This window comes from Lynx canadensis, chromosome A1 (genome assembly GCF_007474595.2).
Source record: "Lynx canadensis isolate LIC74 chromosome A1, mLynCan4.pri.v2, whole genome shotgun sequence".
Lineage (NCBI taxonomy): Eukaryota > Metazoa > Chordata > Mammalia > Carnivora > Felidae > Lynx > Lynx canadensis.
The window spans coordinates 139,716,871-139,743,812 of record NC_044303.2 but is presented as its reverse complement, the minus strand read 5'-3'; the positions used below and the strand labels follow the sequence as shown (position 1 = coordinate 139,743,812).

The window sequence follows — 26,942 nt, the reverse complement described above, 5'->3', positions numbered from 1 at the left end:
CGCTCCTCCTTTCTCCTCCACGTCACGGGGGCCGCTCGGCGCTCTCCCACCCCCGGCCGAGGGAAAGCAACTCCCTAGCAGGGCGCGCCGCCGAGTTGGCGAAAGGGGAGGAGGCGGGAGCGAGCCGCCGCCGCCGCAGAGGGGCTGGGAGCCCGGAGCGCAGCTCGCGGCCCCCTCCCGGACGGCCTCTGCAGCCGCGGGGACCCCGCGTTCGGGGCTCCCCTGCTCCCTTTCGTAAGTCGACTTGGCCACGCAGGCCAGCGAGGAACGGCCGGGGCCGGGGTGCAGGGCTCCGATCCCAGCCACGGAGTGGCCGGGACGGCCGGACCCTCTCCTCCTCGAGACTTTGACTTTCCCGCTAGGGAAAACTTGGGCGCCGCGTTGCTCTCGGGGGGCGGGGGGGCGGGGGCGGGGACGCCGACCACGGGGTGCCGCAGCGGGATCCCGGGCTGAGCCCCGGCCTGGCTGCGCGCCTAGCGGGTGCCGGGAGGAAGGGCGCGGGCACCCGGCGGGCGGAGATGGAGTCGGGGGCTATTGCGGGTGACCCCACCTCGGCACTCGCGGACGCCGCAACTTCGGGAACCCGCGGCGTGTCCGCACCAGGGTTTCCCCGGACTCTCCCCGAGCGGTGAGAACGCGGCTCCGGCACGCGCCCTTTCCGAGGCGGGGGGCCCGCAGTTTCCGTCCCGCGGCACAAGGGCCGCTCTGGCGAGGGGCGCCAAGGGGGAGGGGGCGCGACGCCGGCTATTCCCACCTCCACCCCACCCCCCCAACCCAGCGCTCCAGCCTCACCGCAGCCCCAGCGCCGCCGGCGACGCTGCCCGAGACTCGGGTCCCTGGCGTCCTCGTCCCTGGTAGGCGGGAAGCGCGTGGGCGGGAGAGGGACGAGGCGCTCGGGGATGGGCTGCACCAGTGGCTTGTCCATTAGCACTGGGCGCTCTGGGGCGGAGGGGAGGGGTGGGGTGGGGTGGTGGGGTGAGGTCTCACCAGTTTGGAGATCGCAAGCTGTGGGGCGGACCTCCTGGCGATGCCCTCCGCAGGGACGAGCTTCGTTGCTTTTTAAGGTCAAGTTTTCGTGCCGCAGAGCTGACCAGGACGTCCCCCCTGCGAGGTGGTCGCGCCGCTCAGGCAGGCTTGGAGCCTCCGGGGATCCAAGCCAAGAGGTCTGGACTCTCGAGTCAGTTTACCATCTTTACTTAGACTGACGGCGTGAGTGAGCTGGTATTGCCTGGTAGTTTTAGAACCAAGTTCTCGGTCTTGGGGAGGTTTTCCGGGTTGTTGTCGCACGGGAAGCTTGTGATTTGCCCCCTTACCAGGGCACACGAAGAGGTGGTGTTAGCCCTCAGACCTTACCCTTCCCTCTTCTCGTCCGTACAGTTGAAGAGGAACAACCCAGAATATTAAGGGAATTAGGGCTAATGTTAAGTAGTATCCCGTGAGAGTTGGTAGACATAGAAGTCACCCTTCTTGATCTTACATGCATGAAGCGTGCCCTTATCAAACCACTTATCAGCCTAAGGCATTTTAGAACCTAACTGTCCCTTTTGACAGCCTTCGTTGATAGTGTCTTGAGGAAGTAAAATCTTTAAAAATAAATGAATGATGGCAGGGAACATTTCTGTGCTGCACTTTCCAAGGATCCAATACTGTCTGAGAAATGACCGATTAAGATGCTGTTGAATTACCTCTTTTATTAGCAGAGAAACAATAGCCAAAGAATTTGGTTGTGTGGTCCGGAGTTCGGAAAGCTGATAGAAGAATTTGGGGGAGGGGGAGATGAGGAGCAGGGTTCCTTCCTGTTTATTGCTTGTACTCATTCCAGAGTTAACTCATTCCAAAGTGATTTGCTAAATGCCACAGTTATCAGCACGGTGGTAGGTAGGAGTGAATGGCATAATTGGGGAATAAGTCAAAGTCGGCACTTGATAGCACCATGCCAAGTAAGTACCCTCAAGATAGGCAGGCAGTAAATAGTTATCAATGTGACTTTGGATGAATGCAGATCATGGCTGCAGTGGGGGGTGGGGGGTGGGGGGTGAGGAAGTAGGGAATGTACATGACTGTGCCCAGCTTCTGTTTTCTCCCTTGAAAATCACTGAATACTGCAGCTGCTAGTTTGGTTGGTAACCTGGGGCTTATCTTAGGGCCCCTACCAGAAGTAAACTGTGTCTCCTTCAAAGAAAGGATTTCCTTCTTAGGCTGGGAAGTGGAAGAAAGCAGCACGAGAATGGGATTATGTGATGCCGGATTGAAAAGTCAATTCATCAATCCAAATTTGTTGAGACCTTACTGTAGGTCTGGCCAGTGCCGTGTGCTGTTGAGGGGGGGCGGGGAAGGGGGCAGATGTGCTGAGTCTGGGAAAGAGGCAGGTGGCCTTCTGGGGGAGATTTAAGGTGGGCCTCATGGATGAGTGGGAGTGGTGTCCACTAAGTGCACGGAAGAGAAGGGGGAAAGGAGCATTCTCCCCGCCCAGGGAGCAGCGTGCCCTGAGACAGAAGGACTAGCAGAGAGTTTGTGGAATGGAGAGGTCCAGTTTGATGTGAAGGGAGAGTGGCACAGGTGAGGTGAGCAGGTGCCAGGGCTACATGATGCCAGGCCTTGGGGCCCTTTTGTGGAATTAATCCTCTGGACAGTTTCACACCTGAGAGTGTCCTGGTGAGAGTTGCATTCAAAACAAAACAAGACTAGGTTTGCTGTGTGAGAATGGATCTGAGGTACCCGGAAGGTAAACAGGGCTGTTCCAAGGGTCTGAGAGGCCTGGGGGTCTGGGCTGGGCTGAGGCCGTGGCAGCAAGTGCTTGCATTCAAGGCAGACTCTGGAGCGGGACTTTTGTGTGGAGAGGGCAGGGTGACTCTCTCCAGGTTGTGGCAGATGTTGCTGCCATTCATAAAAAACGGAACATTAGAGGAGGGTCAGGTTTTGGAGGAAAGATATGTTCGGTTGGTTGAGTCTGAGACCCTGGCTGATACTCCAGTGGAGTAGGCATCACCTGTGCTGGGGCACTATTTAACATTTGGGGTGGCCGGGGCAGGGGTGTGGACCTGGGACAGAGCCCCTGCCTTCATGGGGAGAGGTGAGAGCCAGGGGGGCGCGTCTCACACATGGGAGCGAGCACCTGCCGGGTCTGCGGGGCGCGCTGCGGGCTGAGGACTGGCAGTGGCCTCCACGCTTGCCTCCCTGGAAGCCACTCCTCAGGTGAGAGGAGGGAAAGGGAGATGGCTTTTGTGAGATGAGGGAGCTTCACACACAATACGTGAAAGGGATGGAACGAAGATACTGGAGTCCCTTCAGGTGAATACAGTCTGATTGGGCTGGCATTTTGACATCGAACTCCCGTAACTCTCAGCATCTCACAGAAACAGTACTTTGAAGCACATATGACTGTGAGATGTGAACTTTGACTTCGTGAATCATGCAAACTTAATGTTTCGTAGTAACACAGCTGGAAATGGGGCAACAGAGCAGCAGCTCCACTGAGTGGCCCCTGGAGCGATACTGCTGAGGCCAGTTCTGGCTGTGCCGCTCCCTCGCTTACCCATGAGAGTTTCCTGGCCTCTGAAATGACACCACATGGATGGGGCGCACGCTTGATCGTACCTTCTCATGGGCTGTGGTGAGGATTGCACGTGTGCATCCCGCACACACAACGTGTACACGATGTGTGCATTGTGCCGGCCTGTAAGCCTTAGTGCTGGCGGTTTTAGGATGATGTCACCTCATTACTTCCAGATGTAGGATCTGAGAACCAGAGAATTGGGAGAACTTGTTCAAGGCCATAGAACCGAACAGTGGCCAAGTTCAGGCTAGGATCCCGTTTGCCTGACTCCCGGACAGGGGCGCCTTCCATTTAACAGGCTAACCAGTGTCAGGTGCTAGGTGCCATATAAAATTAACTGTAATAAAAGAATCTGGTCACTGCTCGCCAGACTGTAGAGAAGCAAAGCAGATAATATCAATGTCAAAGCTTACAGACTTTTCCCAAGCAATTTAGAAGTGTATGTTTTGTATTAATTTGCATTGCTTTGCATGTCATTGTATATGCATTCCATATGCTGGTAATTTTCCTACTGGGATCGAAAGGCTAAAGCTTCAAGTATATAAGATCAAATAAAAATTAATCAGGAATTGAATGCAGCTGGTTTGAAATCTAATGGGTCCCTGGGCACGGTGGGCTCGGTGTGGGCTTTTGGGGGGAAAGGACTGGATCAGTATTTACTATTTTAGCAGATGTGGGAAGCCAGATACCATTTGATGAAAGCAGGTCACATTTTAATATGTAATGAGGCTTGACCTGCCGAATATAATACATCAGGACAGGATGCATGGAAGAATACCAGAAGGAGACTGCCCACTACGTAAAATGCAAGAAATGAAGCAGAGAGAGAGATAGAATTTTGCTCTATGAAGCTGAACTAATAAGAAATGCTAAGGGTCAGAAGTAAAGGTGAAACTTCTGTTCAGCAACATAAAATTTTAAAAAGAGCACAATCTTAAAAATAAATGTGTGTTTTTTTTTAATGTTTATTTATTTTTGAGAGAGAAACAGATGGTGAGCAGGAGAGGGGCAGAGAGAGAGGGAGACACAGAATCGGAAGCAGGCTCCAGGCTCTGAGCTGTCAGCACAGAGCCCAACATGGGGCTCGAACTCATGAACCATGAGATCATGACCTGAGCTGAAGTCAGACACTTATCTGACTGAGCCACGCAGGTGCCCCAATATGTGGGGTTTTACAACCAATAAATTATCCCTAATTTGGACTTGCTGGGGAATGGCCATTGTGTCTTAGTAAAATCTCAGAAATACATACATGTTTTTTTCTGAATTACAATTTTGTTTCTCAGAGTATGGTCCCTGGACCAGCCACGTCAGCCTCCCCTGGGAACTTAGAAATGCAAATTCCGAGACCACCCGGATCTGCTGAATGGGAACCTCTGGGGATGGGGCCCAGCACCCTGTGTTTCAATATTTGGAGCCAGCTTTCATTCTTCTTGAATTTTTGTTTCTTCAGTCTCGACCTTCCGTTTCCCTCTTGTGTTCACGAGCTTCTCACTGTTCTGCTTAACTTCTGCTGGTCAGTGTCCTTGTGGGGGGTTGTACCCAGACACAAACCCATCCCTTCCTCCGCCCCAGGGTCTAACCCCGGGGAAGATGCTTCCTGAGGGCCCTCTAAGCTCTCAGGTTGTGCAGCCCTGTGGTTCTCATGCTTCCCAGAACCACACTGATTTGGGTTTTGGTTTGCATCTGCTGCCTTTAAAAAAAAAAAAAAATCTTTTCGCAGTCTCATCCCCAACAAACTGTTACTCCCCCCAGACATACAGTCCGACAAACCCTGAACTGTTCTCTCCAGATGCTCCTGTTAAACCCCATTTCTCCATCTGCTGTGAGTGCAGTTAATTTCTTGGACCTAAGCGCTGGTCTTGGTACTGACGTTAGATTGCATCTTACTGGATTCAAGTCTGTCCAAATCTGTTTGGATCCTCCTTCTGTCCTCTTTCGTATAAACCTTCATGTCCTCTGCTGATCTGGCTGCTGATGTCCTGGCCAGAGGAATTAATAACAATGTGAGTAGCTTTGGTAGAGGCCTTCCTCATGGTTAATGAGGCTTAAAAACTTGGCATCTTTTGCAGTCCTTGTGGGGCTGACATCAGAAGAATTGTCATCAGCCCATCGTTGTTTGGTTTAAATTACGGCTGCTCTGAAGCGTCCCCATGCGGTTGCTCCGAGAGAGGGAGAGGACGAGAGGACCATCTTCTCTGACTCCAGCCTCCGTGTCCCCCTACCCCGCAACCCCTTATAGTCACTGGCAGCTTAAGGTCAGGAGCTCCATGACTGTTCTTGTTGTCCTGATTGGTTTATACTGTCAGCTTAGGGGATTTTGTGTAAGTGACACAGAGGTAAATTTCAGCTTCTTTATAGTCAGATTAGGATGGATTCAGATATTTCAAAATAATAGGAAGCAATAATTGTGCCTTGTCATTTCCCTCTCCTTCACCCCACTCCTCACAACCACCACTAAGCTCTAGACTTGAAGAGGGTTTTGTGCTAAAGCTTACATTTTACCGAAGAGATTCAGGTTATTTAAAATTTTTTTAATGTAGAATTTTGTCCATATATGGCTTTTAAAGGAATATAATTAGATACTTTAATTGCACAAAGTTTAAGAATGTAAAAAGCAGGTGCCCCCGGGTGGCTCAGTCGGTTGGGCGTCTGACTTCAGCTCAGGTCACGATCTTGCCGTTCATGAGTTTGAGCCCCACGTTGGGCTCTGTGCTGGCAGTTTAGAGCCTGGAGCCTGCTTCAGATTCTGTGTCTCCCTCTCTCTCTGCCCCTCCCCTGATCGCTCTCTCTCTCTCTCAAAAATAAATAATATAAACATTAAAAAACAATTTAAAAAAAATAATGTAAAAAGCAGAACAACTTTATGGCAAGAATGCTTTTAGCCATGGTTGCTAGAGCATGAAAGAGTGCCTGGAATCCAACACTGTGCTATCATTCATGATCCGTATCCAGTCCTACCCAAGCCCTCTCCCACGTACTTTCCCCGGGCACTGAAAGACTAGCTTTAAACCAAACTGCAAAGATGTCCATAAAATTCAAGCCTGCTTTCCCATCCAAGATGCTACCAAACGCCTTTTGAGGTGATGTGCTCTCTTGCCATGACAAGCAAAACAAAAGTGCCTGGTGATAAGGGAGCTCTTTGTAACCTCAAGGTAATCTCTATGAATACTCTGGACTTCTAGCTCTTTGATTGCTTTTCTTCCTTCCCCAGTCCCTTCTGTTGCTTTCCTCATCTAGTTAAGGGGCAAACAGATGAGGTGGTCCCTTTGGAGGAGAGTTTCCTGTCTGTGTTCAGGCTCAGACAGTCAGCCTGTCTGCTCTTGGATAGGTTGGACCTGTTTCTAAAAGTTCTGCAAACCGTGGTATTTCTCCTGGTCGTTTTCCAGATCCAGACAGCCAGTGACAGCAGCTTGTTCAGACTGCAGCAGAGGGTGGCCACCTGTGCCCAGGACCAGGAAGAGCAAAGCCTAACGTAGCTCCTGTGCCGGCCAGCCTTCCTTCTCTCTTCCTTCTGCTCCTCTGCATCATGGTGGCATATTTGGAATATTTGCATTGTCGTGTCCTTTCTCCACACCCCCACGTAACGCCTGGGTGCAGCAAGGAGGGGCTCTCTCTGCCCAGCCACCCTCTTCCACCAGGTTCTTTCTTCCTGCAGCCATCCCAGCAAGCACCCTGCCATACTCTCGGGCAGGCAGAGTTGGATATAGTATCCGAGGGGTCAGGAGATGGAAGTGGAGTGACGCTCAAGGCAAACACAAATTAAGTTCCAAAGACTAGATCGTGAAAAAGTACTAAGGGAATAACACGGAGATCATGGAGCTGAAGGAAGGGGATGTGGAACCAGAGAAGAGATCCTTAAAAGGAGGGACATATAATTAACACTGTGCCAGGAAAATCCCTGAATAAAAATCATTTCTATATGCCACCTGGTGATTATAATTCTGAGAGATTATACAGTAAAATTCAGAGGTACCAAAGTAACTTGGGATTTCTTGGGACCTCGCTATTTATTTCTCTCTGGATCCCTCCAGGCAGGACAGTTTCTATTATCTCTCCAGAATCTAACATAGCGCCTCCCTGGCACATGGTGGGAACACAGTAGACGTTTGCTGGATGGACAGGCAAGCAGTTGAAGGGGGATAGAAGTAGGATATACAAGCATGAAGGTGTGTACAAAAGAGGTGAAAGCAGGGACATGAACAGATATTTGTACACCCACGTCTGTAGCAGCATTATTCATAATAGTCAAAAGATTGACTAGTTGAATAGTCAAAAGCATCCACCAACAAATAGCTAAACAAAGCATGGTGTATACGTACAATAGAATATCATTCAGCCTTCAAAGGAAGGAACTTTAGATGGATGCTGCAGTACAAATGAACTTGGAAGACATGATGATAAGTAAAATAAGGACAGAGGCTGTGATTCCTTTCATACGAGGTTCCCAGAGCAATCAAATTCATAAAAAGAGAAAGTAGGGGGGTAGCTTCTAGGAACTGCAGAAGTGGGGGGGAATCAGGAGTTAGCGTTTAACAGGTACAAAGTTTCCACTGGGGAGGATGAAAAAATTCTGTGGATGCAGGTGGTGATGGTTGTACAACCATGTGAATATATTTGATGCTACAGAAGTTAAAAATGGTTAAAATTGTAACCATTGATCCATCCATGTCCCTCTACCTCTCCATCCATCCATCCACCCATCCATCCACCATTTGTCCACACACTCATCCACCCACGATGTCTCCATCATTTATGGAATGGCTTTTCTAGGATAAACTAGGAAGCAGAGACTTCTTAGCACTGATGATTAAAATGGTAAAATTTATATTAAGTATATTTTAACCACAATAAATAATAGAAGAAAGAATATTTTTATGATCATCGACTAGTTCATAAATACAGAACAAGACAGAAGATATTTTCATAACAAAGTAGTGAACCGGGTCATACTTGGAACACGTACTTACAGAAGGACGACAGCAGTGACCCCAGACTTACTGAGATGTTTAAGACCATGCTACTAAAAATGCGTTGCCTGCATCTCCGTATGAGGCGGAGACTTTGGAAGCCTTGCAGTCCTGCGCACTCCCGTTTACCCCCTTGATTCCCGCTTTAAAAAAAGAAAAAAAATTTTATTTTGAAAAAAATCTCAAGCCTACAGAAAACTTGTAGGCCTACGACAGTGGGCACAGCCTCATTTCCCCTGGAGCAGGTGAATGTGGAAGGCTTTGCTATGGTTTCCACACCATCCTGCCCAATGGAGAGCCCTGGCTGTCGCCCCCTGGAGGTGGTGTCTGGGTGCAGGAGCCGGTGTGGCACGTTGAGGATGAGCCCAGTCCCTGCCTGCAGAACGGCCCCTGGACTATGGTACTGGGTGCTCCTCTTGCTTAAATGGTTTTGACCCCTTACTGTCATGCAACCTATGTGCCCGTCTGCTTTTCCTGCCAGAATGTACCCCACGCAGGAGCTCAGTCAGTCATCACAGTACCCATGGGAGTCAGCACCTTGGCCTCTTTCACAGGTATAAGGAGGCAGGGGACTGACTAGACTGGTGAGCTTCTTAGTGAAGTCAGGACTTAAATTCAGAACCGCTGGCTTTAAGTTCCAAACCGGCTATGCTGTAAATAGAGGGGTAGAGCAGGAGGGTATGATGCAGAGGGGTCAAGTGTGGCAGGGAAGAGAGGAATGGGGTCAGGCAGGTCAGGGAGGGAGGGGGCGATCGGAACTACTCGGCATGTTTCACCCTAAGTGGCGCTGTTATCTTCCTTGACAGGTGGGAAGCTTGTTACAGATAAACTCACAAGAAGGCAGCCTGCCCAAGTTGACTTTCAGAGATTATGTGGCCTTCCCCCTGCTGGTGACCAGAACCATACAAAGTAGAGGTTTGCCGAGAGCTGTGTTGTGTTGTACCTGAAGCATGGTGTGCACACTGTACGGTTTGTGCCAGTATCAGAGGCAATTTGGTCAATCGTGGAGACTACTTTCCTTCAGATGTTTACCTAAAACCTCCACCTGCCTCTAGTTTGCTCCGCCTGAGACCTAGAATTTCACGCTTGACCACATACAGATTGTACTGTTGGACAAGTAGTTGTACCTAGTCATTGTAACCTAGTTTATATACTTTTATTTTTTTAATATTTACTTACTTATTTTTGATAAGAGAACGGCAGAGGGGCAGAGAGAGAGAGAGAGAGAGAGGGAGAGAGAGAGAATTCCAAGCAGTCTCCAGGCTCCGTGCCATCAGCGCAGAGCCCTACGCGGGGCTCGAACTCACAAACCGTGAGATCATGACCTGAGCTGAAACCAAGAGTTGGATGCCTAACCAAATGAGCCACCCAGGCGCCCCCATATTGTAACCTCATTTCCATTTAAGCTTAATCTTGCTTGTGTGTGAAGCTTGCTTGATATGCATGAAACATTCCCCTTTTCAAATGCTCATCTTCCAAAGTGCATCTTTGCAAAGTTGCTTAAACATGTGAGGGCTTATTTTTCTCACATGACAAGAATACAGCGTGGATGTTTGCTGCGGCTGGGTCAGGGGTTTGAGGCTTTCTGGGCTGTGGTTGCTGATATTCTCTCAGCCTGCTCTTCATGGTCTCAGCATGGCTACTATAACTCTAGCCGTCCTGTTGGACTTCCAGGCAGAAAAGTGCGTTCTTTGTTTATTTAAAACAAAAACAAAAAAAGGACAAAATGGCGTACTTCCCCCTGAATCAGGTTCCTTTAGAGAACTTGCCCAGATACCCCACAGTATAATATACTGTTATTGACTGTTCCTCTTCAGTGGAGGCTGAAGAAAAAAGCTTTTCGAGGGGCATATTTCTGCCGCCAACAATGTAGGGGTTCGCTTGGTAAAGAAGGAAGGGAGGATGGATGTTGGAAAGCAACCGGCCGTCTCTATCAGAGCCATAGATGAAGTCCTTACGTACCGGGTCTGTTGCTGACTTTCAGCTCACTGATCTGTGTCTGTTCTGGTACCAGCACCCGACTGTTCTGATGATTGTAACATTATAATCCGTGTGAACATCTGAAGAGGCTGGTTCTTACTTTTGCATTCTGTACCGTTGGCATGTAAGTTTGCTTAGGTGGTTTTTCACTAAAGTCTTCGACTTCTTTATTACATTAATCCAAAATCTAAACCTTCGTATTGAGGGACCTGTTATCTTCATTAAAACCATTGCTAGAATACATCCTTGTAGCAGATGCCAACTGGAGAGCTTCCTGGAGTAATTTCTAGATTTGACTTTCTGGAGGTACTTTCCACGAAATCCTGCTTTGAAAATTCCTATTTGGGCAGAAGTTTTTCTAGCACTGCTGATTGTATTTGTTCCACCTGTTTATCTTAATTTTAAATTCCTGGGCCTTAACTTTGTGGCATCTATAGGCACACAAGCTCTCAGGGCAATATGTACATTGTAAACCGAGAACACAGATCTTACGGAATGGTAGAGTCAGGCCAGAGTAGCTGGCCTTGAATTTTTTAGTGGAAGTAGAGAAGTGTACTGAAGTCTCCAGCTCAGCCCCCCACCGCATCGACAAAACCCAGCAAACAAAGGCGCTCTTCTGAAGATGTAAAATTGAGTGTGTCCAGTCCATTCGTAGAGAGTGTGGCCTGGCCTTAAGCCATCCCTGCCATCCATATTCTTCATTCACATCTGTTTATCCCCACGCTGCCTCTGTGATGTGGTGACGAACATTAAAGATTCTACTTCAAGTGCACACATGGAAATCAGAGTAGCTGTATCTCTTCTGCTGCTACCTCTGAGGAATTCATTTTGGCCAGTATAAAATATGAAGTTAGCCGTACAATAGCAAATAAGTGCTTCTAGAAATTTCGGGGTGGGCAGTGAATTATATACCATGCAGACCTTGGGGGGGGAAAGAGTTTTTTTCTCTTTCTAGCACACTAAACATACAGTTAAAAAAAAGACACCGGTGTCTTTCAATTCAGTTCTTCTTTGTAGAAAAAGAAGCCAAGATATACTCAATCCACATTTTACATCTAGAATATTAAATATATTTTTGTTCTGTATTGTGTCCAGCTAAGTGTGGAAGGCAGAGAAGAGAAGGAGAATCTAAGAAAGAATGTAAGATTGGGGTTTATAAAGCTTGAGAGGCAAAGTTCAAGTACATCAATTAACCTCTTTTTTATCTTTTGTATCTGCAAAGGAGGTAACATTTCATTTAAGCTGTTTCCATCCAAGCTAAAATTTAAGAGCATAGATATTTTTGAAATCCACCTTTCCTTTTTTGTTTTTGTTTTCCTGTAGAAAAAAAAGCTCTTAATGTTTTGCAACATAATGAGGGTCACAAACCGTTAAAAAAGTAAACACTTCATTCAGTAGTATCATTTATGGCCCTTTAGATTTCCTGCTAAAGACTTAGCCCTGTGGTTTTGCCCAATAAGATACACACACAGGGGTACATGGGGGGCACTTGGGTGGTTCAGTCAGTTAAGCGTCCAACTTGGGCTCAGTTCGTGAGCTCACGGTTTGGGGGTTTAAGCCCTGCATCAGGCTCTGTCCTGACAGCCTGGAACCTGCTGCAGCTTCTGTGTCTCCCTCTCTTCTCTCTGCCCCTCCCCTGCTTGTGCTCTCTGTCTCTCTCTCTCAAAAATAAATAAACATAAAACAAAACAAAAACAAAAACAGGTGCCTGGGTGGCTCCTTCGGTTAAGTGTCCAACTCTTGATTACAGCTCAGGTCATGATTTCACGGATTCTTGGTATAGAGCCCAACAGGGCTCTGTGCTGACAGTGTGGAGCCTGCTCAGGATTCTCTCTCTCCCTCTCCCTCTGCCCCTACCCTCCTTTCACTCTCTCTCCCTCAAACAACAACAACAACAACAAAGCAAAAAAACCCATATACAACCAGCTTTTGATGTTTGTCCTGTGAACCAAAGGCAACGAAGCCAGAGCAAAGTTGGCCACCTCCCAGTTTTTGTGACTATAAAAAACCTGGCTGAATTCAGCACTTCTTTTGCTCCATTGCTGCAGTCCAGATTTCAGATGACCTTGAGGGACCACCGTCCAGTAAATGCATCCTGACGTGGGTTGCTCGTTCTTCCCCCCCCCCCCAAAACTAAGGGGCTCCACTTAAGTTACTGGTTGAAAGGATTATCAAGAGGTGGTTGACAAACTGATGTTCACAAGCCCTGGGCCTGTGGAGGAAGCTGTCAGTTGTGCCACGTTCTGCCGGCACCCCCACCATATCCCCTTTGGATGAGGGGCGTCCCGCTTTCCTGCACCGAGACCGTGTTAACCCTCTGAGCCCCTGAGCACTGGTAGAGGCCCTCGTTGAGGCTGTTGTGTGCTCCCACTGCTGTAGAGTCCTCGGTGCTGCTTTGCTTGTGATGTGGTCCTTAGGGATGGTTTTGCCAAGCAGGGATGCCCGAACGGGTCACTGCAGCTTTGTACTGTCTGGAGAAGCATTGCCCCTGAACATACTGAATGGAGGGGAAAATTGTATAGCGTCTGCCATCCGTAGTTACAGAAGCTGGTTAGCTGAACGTGACTGAGCGGAACTGGCTACATGTGTCTCCCTAGGTATCTTTATTTTTTTAGGAATAATAATTGCATACATTTTTAATGCAGAAATCTAAACTTTTCAGAAGGCATGTAATACAGCAACGTTTGAATATTTGCCAAAAATCCTAGTGGAAAAGCACAAAAATATCATAATACCATCTAAAAGATAAGGAATTCTTTGGTTATCAGTCTTTCGAAAGATAATGAGCAGGCGGAGGGGAAAAAAAATAAAAACCTCTAACGATTAACTAGAGTAACTATGTTCCTGTCTTTCAAGATCCAAGACAGGTGTATGTCTTTAGGAACAATATATATACCAGACATTGACAAAAAAGACCGTTGTCAGGGAGTGAAAACAAAAAATAATTAGAATGTCAGAATGAAGGAAGCAATGCATGTGCTGTTTTAGAAAAATAAAACTAGGGGCCCTAGGGTGGCTCAGTCGGTTAAGTGTCCAACTTTGGCTCAGGTCTTGATCTCACAGTCTGTGAATCCAAGCCCCACGTCAGGCTCTGTGCTGACAGCTCTGAGCCTGGAGTCTGCATGGGATTCTGTGTCTCCCTCTCTCCGCCCCTCCCCTGCTCATGCTTTCTCTCTCTCTCTCTCTCTCTCTCTCTCTCTCTCTCTCTCTGTCTCTGTCTCTCTCTCTCTCTCTCTCAGAAATAAATAAACATTAAAAAAATTTTTAGGAAAACAAAACTAAACCACAGCATACAGACTCATTCCTGGTTTTCCCAAGAAACCATTCCTCTTTTAGAGGTCCTGGTAACCAACATTTGCATACCAAAGTTGCTTTCTGTAGCCCTTTGACTTGCCTGTGTCATAGGACCTTCATGATCGCATTGCTGCATAGAAAACCATTATTCCATTTAACGCATGGGAAGTAAAGACTTACCCAAGATTAAATAAATGACTTGCCAGGGTGACTTGAGTTTTTGATGGCACAGCCCAGACTAGAACTTGGGTCTTCTGACTTTGTCCCACCGAGCAACTATTCTGTGCCAGTTAGGTATGTTCCAGGGGCTGGAGGTAGAGCGGGAACAAGGTCTGTCTGGGAGACAGGCATAAACAATCAAAGTAACTGCTGCTGTGGTAAGTGCTTGGAAGAAAACAAGGAGTGCAATAGTCAGGAGAAAGACTGGAGAAGGGTGATCAGAGACAACCCAAGGAAAGGACATTTCTATTCTAGCTTGAAGGCCAGAGGTGCCTGGGTGGCTTAGTTGGTTAAGCATTCAACTTCGGCTCAGGTTGTTAATTTGTGGTTTGTGGGTTCGAGCCCTGCATCAGGCTCTGTGCTGACAGTTCAGAGCTTGGAGCCTGGAGCCTGCTTTGAATTCTGTGTTTCCCCCTCTCTCTCTGCCCTCCCCCTGCTCACTCTCTTTCTGTCTCAAAAATAAATAAACATTTTTTAAAAATAGTTTGAAGGACAGAGGGGGGCCAGTAACCCCAGGATCCAGAGAAAAATTGTCTGAACACGGGGACAGCAAGTGCAGGGGTCCTGAGGCAGGAGACTAGTGTTCTAGAAACTTTTTTTTTTTTTAAGTTTATTTATTTAGTTTGAGAGAGAGAGTACATGCATGTGGGGGAGGGGCAAAGGGAGAAAGAATCCCAAGCAGGCTCCACACTGTCAGTGCCAAGCTGGAAGCAGGGCTCTGTTTTGCTAACCAAAACTTAGAAGGCAAGTGTTGCTTAAAGTAGAATGAGCAAGAAAAGCAGAATAGGATGAAATTGGAGAGGAAGGTAGGGACAGGAACTGGCTAGGCCTTGTGGCCATCCATGGAAAGGATTTCTGATTTTATTCTAAGTACAACAGAAATCCCAGTGAAGGGTTTTAAGTGTAGGGAGTGGGACTAGGGAGCAGGAGTGGTCTGATTTATGTATTTAAATGATCATTTTGGCAACAGTACAGAGGATGGATTAGAGGGACTTTCGAGGGAGGCTAGTGAGGAAGTTATTTCCTTTAGAGGCAAGAGTGGATGGTAACTTGGCCTACAGTGGAGTGGAAAGGTGTGGATGGATTCAAAACACGTTTAGAACCAACAGGGTTCTCCTCCAAGAGATTGGAGAGGCGGCTGGCCTTGTGGTTGACAGTGTAAGCTCGGAAATTGGGCCAGAGTTGAAAGTCCTGGCTCCTCTACATACTAGCTATTTATCCTCTGTGACTCAGTTTCCTAATCTGAAAATGAGGATATTGATGGGGGGATAAAGAATGAGTAATAGGGATAATAAACCTCATAGGCTTATTGAAGGGAATAAAGAACACAAATAGTATTAGTGCTCAGTGTAGCCCATTAGGAAATGACAGGTATGTGTCCACCGAATCTGGTAGAATGACAATTTTTGTTGACTTTGACCAACAGACTCAGTCGAGGGGGCAGTGGAGCCAGGCTGGACTGAGTACCACCATGAGGGTTCTGGATACTGGGGAACAGAAGTCCCCCCTCTGTCCAGTCCTTTGAGGGAGAGCAGTTGGATGTATAAACATGTATGTGGGGTGCCTGGGTGGCTCAGTCGGTTGAGCGTCCGACTTCAGCTCAGGTCATGATCTCACACTCCGTGAGTTCAAGCCCCTCGTTGGGCTCTGTGCTGACAGCTCAGAGCCTGGATCCTGCTTTGGATTCTGTGTCTTCCTCTCTCTCTGCCCCTCCCCTGCTCATGTTCTGTCTCTGTCTCAAAAATAAATAAAAACATAAAAAAATTAAAAAAAAAAACCCATGTATGTAATGGAGGAAACATATTCTTGGCATCCCAAGAGTGAAACAGTGTTAAATGACAGCTAGGACTCTGTTTTCTCATCTAGAGAAGGAGGACTTTGGACTCAATTACCATTAAAGTCCTTTGTCAGTTTTAGGATTTTGCTTCTAGGCTTCTTCAGGAATTATGGGATAATTAATTAAGCTTTGGTGAAGAAGGCCCAGAAAAGTAAATTCTATTATTGAATTTTTTTTTTCCTACAGAAAAGTATGTTGACCCCAGTTAGAAATTGTTTACTTTCGAACAATTTATAGACACAGTTCAGGATAGGACTTAATCACAGTATATTGTGAAATGAAAAAAACAGATAAGACAGGATCTGTATAGTGAAACTTCTTGTTAAAAAAAAGCAAGTCCACAAAGGTGTCGTTATTGAAAATGGTCTGGAAGGACAGAAGGTCCATAGAATGCTTTTGCCGGGTGATGGGTTACTGGTGAGCCTTAGTTCCCTCCTTACACTTTATGGACTTGTTCATTTTTTTTTTTTTAATTTTTTAATGTTTGTTTTTTTGTTTTTTTTTCAATATATGAAATTTATTGTCAGATTGGTTTCCATACAACACCCAGTGCTCATCCCAAAAGGTGCCCTCCTCAATACCCATCACCCACCCTCCCCTCCCTCCCACCCCCCATCAACCCTCAGTTTGTTCTCAGTTTTTAAGAGTCTCTTATGCTTTGGCTCTCTCCCACTCTAACCTCTTTTTCTGTTCATTTTTTTTTTTAATGGAAGTGTTTACTTTTGTAAACGGAGAATGGAAAAGCGTTTCTTTTTCCTTTTTGAGATTATAACCTGTTATTAGTGGAGGAATTGTCCTCCGTTTGTATTGTCTTTCTGGACCAATCAGGCCATTCTTATGTTTTGTATGCTCACTGTTTATCTACTCACAGTCAGATCATTATTTGCTTTGCCGTCTTCTAGAACAATGAGAATGTAAGGTCATCTGGGCAAGAAACTGGCCTTTCTGCTTTTTTTTTTTAACTTGTTTTATTTTTTATTTTTTTAAATTTACATCCAAATTAGTTAGCATATAGTGCAACAATGATTTCAGGAGTAGATTCCTTAGTGCCCCTTACCCATTTAGCCCATCCCCCCCTCCCACAACCTCTCCAGTAACCCTCAGTTTGTTCTCCATATTTGTGAGTCTCTTCTGTTTTGTCCCCCTCCCTGTTTTTATATTATTTTTGTTTCCCTTCCCTTATGTTCATCTGTTTTGTCTCTTAAAGTCCTCATATGAGTGAAGTCATATGATGTTTGTCTTTCTCTAATTTCACTTAGCATAATACCCTCCAGTTCCATCCACGTAGTTGCAAATGGCAAGATTGCATTCTTTCTAATTGCCGAGTAATACTCCATTGTATATATATATACCACATTTTCTTTATGCATTCATCCATCGATGGACACTTGGGCTCTTTCCATACTTTGGCTATTGATGATAGTGCTGCTATAAACATGGGGGTGCATGTGTCCCTTCGAAACAGCACACCTGTATCCCTTGGATAAATGCCTAGTAGGGCAATTGCTGGGTCATAGGGGAGTTCTATTTTTAGTTTTTTGAGGAACCTCCATACTGTTTTCTAGAGTGGCTGCACCAGCTTGCATTGCCACCAACAATGCAAAAGAGATCCTCTTTCTCCACATCCTCACCAAAATCTGTTGTTGCCTGAGTTGTTTATTTTAGCCATTCTGACTGGTGTGAGGTAGTCTCTCATTGTGGCTTTAATTTGTATTTCCCTGATGATGAGTGATGTTGAGCATTTTTTCATGTGTTGGTTGGCCATCTGGATGTCTTCTTTGGAGAACTGTCTGTTCATGTCTTTTGCCCATTTCTTCCCTGGATTATTTGTTTTTTGGGTGTTATGTTTGATAAGTTCTTTATAGATTTTGGATACTAACCCTTTATCTGATATGTCATTTGCAAACATCTTCTCCCATTCTGTCAGTTGCCTTTTCGTTTTGCTGATTGTTTCCTTTGCTGTACAGAAGCTTTTGATTCTGATGAGGTCTCAGTAGTTAATTTTTGCTTTTGTTTCCCTTGCCTCTGGAGACATGTTGAGTAAGAAGTTGTGGCCTTTCTGCTTCTTTAGGAACTCGTAGGGTGCTGTGGGGGTGTTGAGGAAATGCATCCCGGCTGAGTCATCCTCCCACGAATGGTCTTACTTGAAAACTTTCTCTCGGTTTGGTGATGAGCATGTCATCAAGGGGAGAATCAATGACCTTATTGAAATCAAGGAGCTGCGGTAGAAGGACCTTAGCTTATTCAACTACATCAGGACTTTTTTTTTCTTTTTTTAATGAATTCATCTTTATATCAGTGTACTTAAGTGACAATTCTTCTTTGGAAAACTTTAGGAAGAAACAAATTCCTGATATTTCTAAATCAATAAAGTCTTCAAATCCTGTTTTTCATACTAACATGTATGGATATTACGTTTAAGAATTCGAAAGTGGCTCACAGAGGGAATATTCTTCATGTGGAGAGAAAGCTTTTTAAACTAGGTACTAATTCTCAGAGAGCCTGAACTCTCAGTGACTGACTGGTCACTACGAGAACAAGTAAATCGGTAAGTAGTCAGTGACGGGATATGAGACAAGAATAACTGCTGTCAGAGTTCCGTAGGATGAGCTGGCTTTCTTTTCCTTCGATGGATTCCATGGCTGGAAGACTGACTCCTCTCATCAGTAGCACCTGGCTTGCCACTGCCTCTGCCTGCAGGAATAGAATGAGCTCCTCCCCCAGTGTCCTTGCAGGCTGATTCTCCAGGTATATAATCCCTTAAACTGGGCGGAAGGTCTCAGGACTTGGCGATTTTATGTTCATCCCTGTTTCAGTTTTAGGACGGATCGGTAAGACATAGTAATGAGAAATTTCAGTCAAAGACTGAAACCATTGTGGAAACCTTTATGTTGTAAAAGACGGTATTACCTAGAAGGTTAAGAGTACATCTCTGAAGCAAGAGTCTCTGGGTTCAAGTTCCACGTGACAGGGATCCTAGCTCACCTTGGGGGACTTTCTTAATTACCACATGTTTCAGTCTCCTGTCTTGTAAAGAACCATAAAAGTAGTCCCTACCTCATTGACCCAATGAGGAGATTGCGTACATGCAGAGGGCTCAGAACATGGCCCCAGGTAACACCTCTTTGTTCGGTGACTCTTCATTAATAATAATGATGGTATTAAATTAGTAAGGAGCACTACATGGAGGCATTCAGGCATTAATTCTAAAACATTGCATTTGTGTCAGAACTTTGGGGGGAAATAGAAAATAGATTTGAAAAAATAGGACAGTAAGCCATAGGTCTTGGGCAGGATCTTTAAAGAAGTCAGGAGGAGGAGGGTAGCTTAGGCCAGGTGAAGATGTTGATGAAGGTGAAGCCACAGCCCGCATTGGCCAAGTCACCGTCAGGACTGTGTTAAAGGGCTTTGCACGCGTTACCCACTTACCTCAAAATCCCACAGGTAGTTGCTAGTATTAACGTACTTTTACTGATGTGGACACAGAGATGTGGAGACATTGAGCAACTTGTCCAGGGTCCAGGCGGTCGGTAGGCTGTTCCTGAGCTGAAAGGGGGTCTCCTCTGAGCTGAAGTCCTGGCCATGTGGCCGGAGGGTGAAACGTGTATCGCAGGACCCTGCGTGGCTTCTGCTTTTTCCAGCTCAGCCCCTGAGCAAGGGCTTAGCTGTCGGCTGCTCCCTTACGATGTTTCCACCTCCTACTTTGGCCAGAAAAGAGAAGGTCAACACTGTCTGCATTTCCGCACATTCTGTGTAACGTACTAGAAAACCTAGAAAACTAGGAAAAGGTTTGGAGTCAGGCAAGCTGCGCACCTCTGCGGGGTGACCCCGTTCACATGCCGGGTCTCCTGACCCCTCGCAGCTGCTCCCCGCAATTCAGGAGGGGATTTGTCGTTCCCGTTTTGAGATAAGAAAACTGGGCTCCAGAGGTGAATTCGTTGGATTCAGCGTCCCTCCAAGGGATTCAAGCCCGGGTCTGGGGCATCGTGAAGCCCGCATACTTTTTCTTCTCTCCCAAGTGCCCCGCTCTTGGGCAGTCCTGGGTTTTGAAACTGCTGACTTAAGGAGAGTCCGTGGACGAGCTGCTAATGGCTGTGGCCGCTTAGCCCTGACTACAGTTCTAACCACTTAGCTGAGTTCACTTTGTGTGTGCCTGCTGTTTCTTATAAGACTGTAATCAGCCCCTGGAAGGACTGGGAATAGAAGACGGTTTGGGGGAAAGGCTTCATTCAGCATCTTTGTTGGGCTTTTATTGAATTATCCTAACAGCTTGTTTCCGCTTCGCTACAGCGATATCATGTCCTTTCCAGCCCTGTCTTCGTCGCTAGGAACTCGTACCTATGTGGCAGCGAACTTGGCAGCGGGCCGAGCTTCCTTATTTGCCTGGGCAGGTGGGTGGGTGCTCATTTGTATTGTAATTGTAAGACCACTTCCTGGCAGCAAAACCCCAGCCTGCTTCCTGCTCAGGGCCTGTAACAGGGAAGGAGCCAGGGTGGGGTGTTTGCAGAAGGTGGCCTTGCTGCCCTAGTCTCCTAGGAACCATATGGCCGGTAGAACTGGCAGTCTGGCACCCGCCAGCTCTCGTGAGCCATCAGGAGCTGGTTTCCATCCTCCAAACCTGAGGCTCGTGGGGACTCGTGAGTTTGGGCTGCCGGTGGCAGGGAGGGGAGGAAGCGCCACAACGGGCATGTGCCTGCCACCCCCACCCCTTGCCCGCCGCTGCCCTCCGCAGCTCCTGACCGTGGATGTCACACACAGGTTCTGTCCAGGAAACAGCAGAGCCACGGTTGGAAACTGTGGTGTCTAACCTCCTGCAGGCTTTTGTGCCCACGGATGTCCTGCTGACTTCTCACCAAAGCTGGGAAGAGGCCCACAGCCCTTTTCAGGATTTGACAGAAGCTTATTCACTTCCCCCTTTCAGACTTCTCACGTGGGGAAAGGAGTGCATTTTTTTTTTTTTCTTCCAAGATTTTATTTAAATTCCAGTTGGTTAACATAGAGTGTGGTATTGGTTTCGGGAGTAGAATTTAGTGATTCATCGCTTCCATATAACACCCGGTGGTCATCGTAGCAAGTGCCCTCCTTAATGCCCATCACCCATTTAGCCCATCCCCCCCACCCAACAGCCCTACAGCAACCCTCGGTTTGTTCTCTGTCCTCAAGAGCCTCTTATGGTTTGCATCCCTCTCTGTTCTTATCTTATTTTTCCTTCTTTTATGTTCATCTGTTTTGTTTCCTAAATTCCGCATATGAGTGAAATCATGTGTTATTTATCTTTCTCTGACTAATTTCACTTAGCATAATACACTCTAGCGCCATCCACCTTGTTGCAAATGGCAAGATTTCATTCTTTTTGATCGCCGAGCAGTATTCCATCGTATGTCTATACCACATCTCCTTTCAGTCAAAGGAATTTCTGGCCATGGTAAGCAAGGGGAGGGGTTTTACTTTGACCTGGGACAAGGTGGTATTGGAGGGCTGCTCAGATCCCTTGACATCTAGGGCTGACCCGTAGACGTATGAGCTCTCCTCCTTAAAGATGCCCAGAGGAGGAAAGGAGAATCAGACAGCCAGATGCCTGGGCTGTCCCACTTCCCTCCCCTCGTTCCTTTAAAATTAACTCTCGTCCCGGCTGGCGAAGCTCAGACGTGGAACCAGAACCAGTTCCCACAGGACTTCTCACAGCAAGCCTGCCATGTCTCCCTTCCACACATGCCCTGCCACCTGCCCTCTGTGGGCAGGCAGCCACGCCCGCTAGCCCAAATCGAACCGACTAGGCACCAGGCTGGAATCAGGAAGTGTGTGCTCCAGGTGTTCTCAGGAGGGACAGGGGAAGCGTGGGTACAGAGGAGCCCTTGAAAACGGGTGACAGGACAGGGAGCCAGCCTTTGCCTTTTTATGTAAGTGTGAAGATGATAGTTAAATGGTACATCATAAATGCCATGACAACTCTGGAAGACTTTGCACACCTCTTTAGAAATGTAAGGAGATTTTTTTCATTTTACCACTATGGTATCAGGGGGAACTATTAACTGATGCTAAGTAGGGATCCCGTGGACCGGAAAAGACAAAGCAAAATTTTACTTTGGGTAAGATTCATTCTAATTCTAGCCATTTATGTACGCTCCTTCCTATGTATGAGTAATTGCCATGAACTAGGACCATGATGAGATAGATTGATTTGGGATTGATGAATCTTCGGAATCAAACTTTATCACAACACCTGCTTCTAAACATGTGCTCCAACTTCTGAAGAAACTTGTTGCCCTGTGCATGGGGAGTCAGTTTTCCCACGCTCTGTAAGAACTGGCAGGAACGTTGGCCTTGAGCCGGTGTGGATAGAACCCTACTCGTTTTGCTTCAGAGGAGAAGCCTGAGACCTAACAAAGGGACCCAGAGCCATGAGCCTAACGGGGATTCCGTGACCTGGATGCTGATTCAGCTAATGAGAATGGAGAAGAAGGGATGGAATTGGGCGTATTTATGAGATGGCTTGTTAATGTGAACATGAGGGAAAGGAAAGAGTCATATGACCCTCCAGTTTCAAGCCTGGGTCATTGAAAGGGTGGTGTCACCATAAACTGACACAGGAAACACAGGCGAGGTGAAGATGTCAGATTCAGTTTTGGACTCAGCTGGGTGCCTGTGGGATATCTAGTGGAGATGTGGATATGTCCGTCAAGCAACTGGATGTTCATGTCAGAAGCTTGGGCAGCAGGTGAGGACTGGAGATAAAGGTGTTGGCAATGTGTGTGTGGACATCAGCATCCAGAGGGCTAGGGAGAGTGTGCACGAGAAGAGCAGTGAGCTGAAGTAGGGCGCTGGGGAAACCCGAGGAGAGGTTGCGAGGTGGCTGGGGAGGACCAGGTTCTGAAGGACAGTCTGTTGTCCATAAGGTGTTGTTCTGTAACGAGAGTGATTCAAACAAAGTGAGTGAGGGCATGACCTTCCCAGGAGAGCTGGTTCAATTCATCTGAACTACAAAAATAAATGAGGTTCAGATTGCTTGTTAATTCTAAGACAATTGGGAACAATGATTATGTCCTCATCTAAGATTTATTGAGATGTGTTAGGAAATTGCTCATGGGGCCCTCAGACCTCCCAGTTCTCAGGATTTGAACCTCTTTGAAGCAGCTCTGTGAACTCAGCTGGTCCTCCTGTCCTCGAGCCTTGCAATAGCACTTTCTGGTTCCCCCCTTCCTACTGCTCCCAAAATAAACTCATCTGTGCCCTCACTTGATTAGCCTGTTTTTATCTGAAAAAAAAAAAAAGTGGTATAATCATTTTTTTAAATTCAAATACAAAAGGATATTCACGGATAAGTACATCTCCCTCCTACGCGGGCCCCTAACCCTCCACCCTCTCCCACCCCACCCTGCAAAGCAGCTCCCATTCCCAATGTCGAGTCTCCATAGTATCCTTCAGGAAATAGCCAGCCAGCTGCCTTTTCATAAATAAAGTTTTATTAGAACACGACCATGCCCTCTCATTGGTGTGTTATCTGTGGCTGCTTTCCCGCTCCAGTGGCAGAGTCGAGTACTTGTGACAGGGAAAGAAAAGTTTGCCAACGTGTGCCTTTTTTCTGTAGATACGGTTTGTATCATCTTTTTTTTGACACACATGTGAGTGCACTAAACACAGTTATGCATTTTGCTTATTTCCATTTCACAGTATATCCTGGAAATTGTTCCACATGGGCACGTGCAGTTTTGTCTCCAGCTTTTTCACATAGTATGGATGTAATTAATCCATACCTCAGGTGGCAGAGGGGATAAGGGAGGGGGTCTCTTCTTATAAGGGCACTAATCCATTGATGAGGGACCCACCCTCGTGTTCTAATTACCTCCCAAAGCCCTGTCTCCTAATGTCATTACCCTGGGGCTTAGCTTTCAACCTATGAATTTGGGGAGGGACATAAACATTCAGTCTATAGCAGTGGGGTTCACTGGGCTCTTCCCGTCTGACTTCAGGTCTATATCTAATAAGGATCTGAAGGTAGAATCAAGATGGATGTTACTTTCAGGCTCAGTGGGCCATTTGCATCTCTGATGACCCCTTAATGACCTCTAACTCTGTAGACCTCTGCCCAAACCAGAGTAATCTCTCCCCAAATACTCTAAGTAGAAATGCAGACAGTGAAAGTTACATAGTACCTATATTTTAGGCGCTTACATTATTTGCCTTTATTTGGTAACCAATGTCTCTCAGAATTTAGGTATAGTTAACACAGCGTACCACAAAATACCACCATTCTGTGTGTTCTCACTTCCTGATTTCTGGATCCTCTTATAAGGGTGAGAACCTTGTTTTATTTACCTCTGGGCCCAGCCTTCTGCCTGGCATGTGGAAGGTACCCAGTGAATGTTGATTGAACTGTACTAATGGCCTCTTAGTTGTCTTTCTCTTATTCCACCTGAATTATTCCTTTTCCTTCTTACAGAATGAAGACATTCAAATGCTGTTTTAAATACCCAGCACAGCAGAAAGTTTTCGTCTTATTTTTAACTCTATGGCTGTTCTCCCTGTTGAAGCTTCTAAATGTGAGGAGACTCCTCTTCCCTCAAAGAGGCATTTACTTGGTTGAATACTCCCTGAGTACCTCACCTTTTGTAAGAAACAGATACACCAATGTTAAGAATGAAATCAGGTATGAAGTTAACTGTTCAGGTGTCTATGAACAGGCACCTTTGGAAATTGGCAAGAGTCTGGAAATAAGAAGGAGAGAAATCATCGACTTGGATGATGAGGATGTCGTGGCAATAACCAGTGATTGTGACATTTATCAGACCCTAAGAAGGTACCATCAAAAGCCTGTTTCAAGGGAGGAGAGAAGCTTCCCGATAGCCTATTCTTTGGTTGTTCATAAAGACGCAATTATGGTTGAAAGACTAATCCATGCTATATACAACGAGCACAATATTTACTGCATCCATTATGACTATAAGTCACCTGATACCTTCAAAGTTGCCATGAACAATTTAGCTAAGTGCTTCTCCAATGTTTTCATTGCCTCCAAAATAGAGACAGTACAATATGCCCACATTTCCAGACTCCAAGCTGATTTAAATTGCTTGTCAGACCTCCTCAAGTCTTCGGTTCAGTGGAAATATGTTATCAATCTGTGTGGGCAAGATTTTCCTTTGAAGTCAAACTTCGAATTAGTGTCAGAGCTGAAGAAGCTCAATGGGGCAAATATGTTAGAAACGGTAAAACCCCCTAACAGTAAAATGGAAAGATTCACTTACCACCATGAACTAAGACAGGTGCCTTATGAATATGTGAAGCTACCAATAAGGACAAACATCTCCAAGGAAGCCCCCCCTCATAACATTGAGATATTTGTTGGAAGTGCTTATTTTGTTTTAAGTCGAGCGTTTGTTAAATATATTTTCAACAACTCCCTTGTTAAGGACTTTTTTGCCTGGTCTAAAGATACGTACTCACCTGATGAACATTTTTGGGCTACCTTAATTCGGGTACCAGGAATACCTGGGGAGATTTCTAGGTCAGCCCAGGACGTGTCTGACTTACAGAGTAAGACCCGCCTTGTCAAATGGAATTATCATGAAGGCCTTTTGTATCCCCGTTGTACTGGCTCCCACCTTCGAAGTGTGTGTATCTACGGAGCAGCGGAATTAAGGTGGCTTATAAATGATGGACATTGGTTTGCTAATAAGTTTGATTCTAAGGTGGACCCTGTCTTGATTAAATGCCTGGCAGAAAAGCTTGAAGAACAGCAGAGAGAATGGATTACTGTGTCTTCAAAAAAGTTATTCATGGCTAAAAGTCCCATAATCACATCATGATAAAATCATGACAGAAAGAAGCTATCTGATAAATGGAGCTAATATGGAACTGTGTGCTATACTATGCCCACTAACATGTGGGCTTAACCTTCTCATAGTTGGAGAGGTGTCCAAAATTCCACACATAAGGCAAAATGACCTAGGCTTTGATGACAATAAGACTGCACTTGGTCGGGTGATTTTTATGTTTGTTTTTCCTTGTAATCTTATGGAGCTAAATCAGAGATCGAGTCATATGATGCCCTCAAGGCTTACCCTAATCACACTTAATACTTTAAGTTTTCCACATAGCCATCAAGATTCTACCGAAAAGGTGTTGGCGTGTGCGATAATCACATAACTTTTTAAACCACCAGTTTCAGAGTACTGTTTAAGTGTAGTGACCAACTCTCCTCTTGTCTCTTAATTCAGCTCCCTAGACTTTTCTTAACCTTTAGAATATTACACGGAGAGGGGTGCCTGGGTAGCTCAGTTGGTTGAGCGTCTGACTTTGGCTCAGGTCAAGATCTCATGGTTGGTTCATGGGTTCGAACCCCTCCGTCAGTGCAGAGCCTGCTTGGGATTCTTTCTCTCCCTCCCTCTGTCTCCCTGTCTCTCTGCCCCCTGCCCTGCTCATGCTCTCTCTCTCAAAAATAAAAAATTAAAATTAAAAAAAAAAAGAATATTAGAAGGAGAAACCACTACCTCAGGAAAACTCAAAGAATGTCCAGTTTCCTGTTTGCCAAAGCATAATTTACCTATTAGTGCCTCACTCTTTCAATTCGGAGTCGCAAGACTCTGTCAGTGGGGCATTTATAGTGTATGAATGTTGGGGAGGTTGGGTGGGGGGGAGGTGATTGGGACAGGTGGTGCCTGAAGAGAAACAAGGGGATTTGCAGGATTTTTGCATCATCGTACACAACAATTTCATGAATGGTCTCCTTTTTTAGTTCAATTATTTCTTTAAAACACATTTATTGATGAAAAATAAGAACTTGGTTAGTAGTTCTAAATGTCACACTCCTGAACGTTAAACCTAAGTCTTCTAGTTCATAGATTATCATTAAAAGTATGTTTTTTTTTTTTTACAGTGGAATTGTTATAATTTTGTTTTATGGAACCATTAAGCTAAGAGCCACTGAATTTTCTCAAAAAGATTGTATAAAATATGACAGCTTTCTAAATCAACTATTATGGTCATTTAAAATTCTTGCTTACATCTCCAATAACTATCCAAATAGAATCTAGACTTAAAATGATAAAATCTCTAAGTTCACTGAAGTCTTCTCAGCTTAGATACA

General features: G+C 46.1%; 1 protein-coding gene across 2 annotated transcripts; it reads left to right on the top strand.

Moving 5' to 3' along the window:
- Positions 1 to 6: 6 nt before the first annotated feature.
- Positions 7 to 26,173, top strand: GCNT4 (glucosaminyl (N-acetyl) transferase 4). Of its 2 annotated transcripts, none has more exons than XM_030323133.1 (2): positions 7 to 234; positions 24,297 to 26,173. In XM_030323133.1, the coding sequence occupies exon 2, from the start codon at positions 24,298 to 24,300 to the stop codon at positions 25,660 to 25,662; it is 1,365 nt and encodes a 454-aa protein (XP_030178993.1). In that variant the 5' UTR covers positions 7 to 234; position 24,297; the 3' UTR covers positions 25,663 to 26,173. The 2 variants fall into 2 exon arrangements, with proteins under 2 accessions (XP_030178993.1, XP_030178997.1); XM_030323137.2 differs by lacking the exon at positions 7 to 234 and adding an exon at positions 1,042 to 1,163.
- Positions 26,174 to 26,942: the final 769 nt, after the last annotated feature.

Excerpts from the sequence above, each read along its gene's own strand:
- GCNT4 (XM_030323133.1), top strand. The coding sequence starts at position 24,298 with ATGAAGACATTCAAATGCTGTTTTAAATACCCAGCACAGCAGAAAGTT.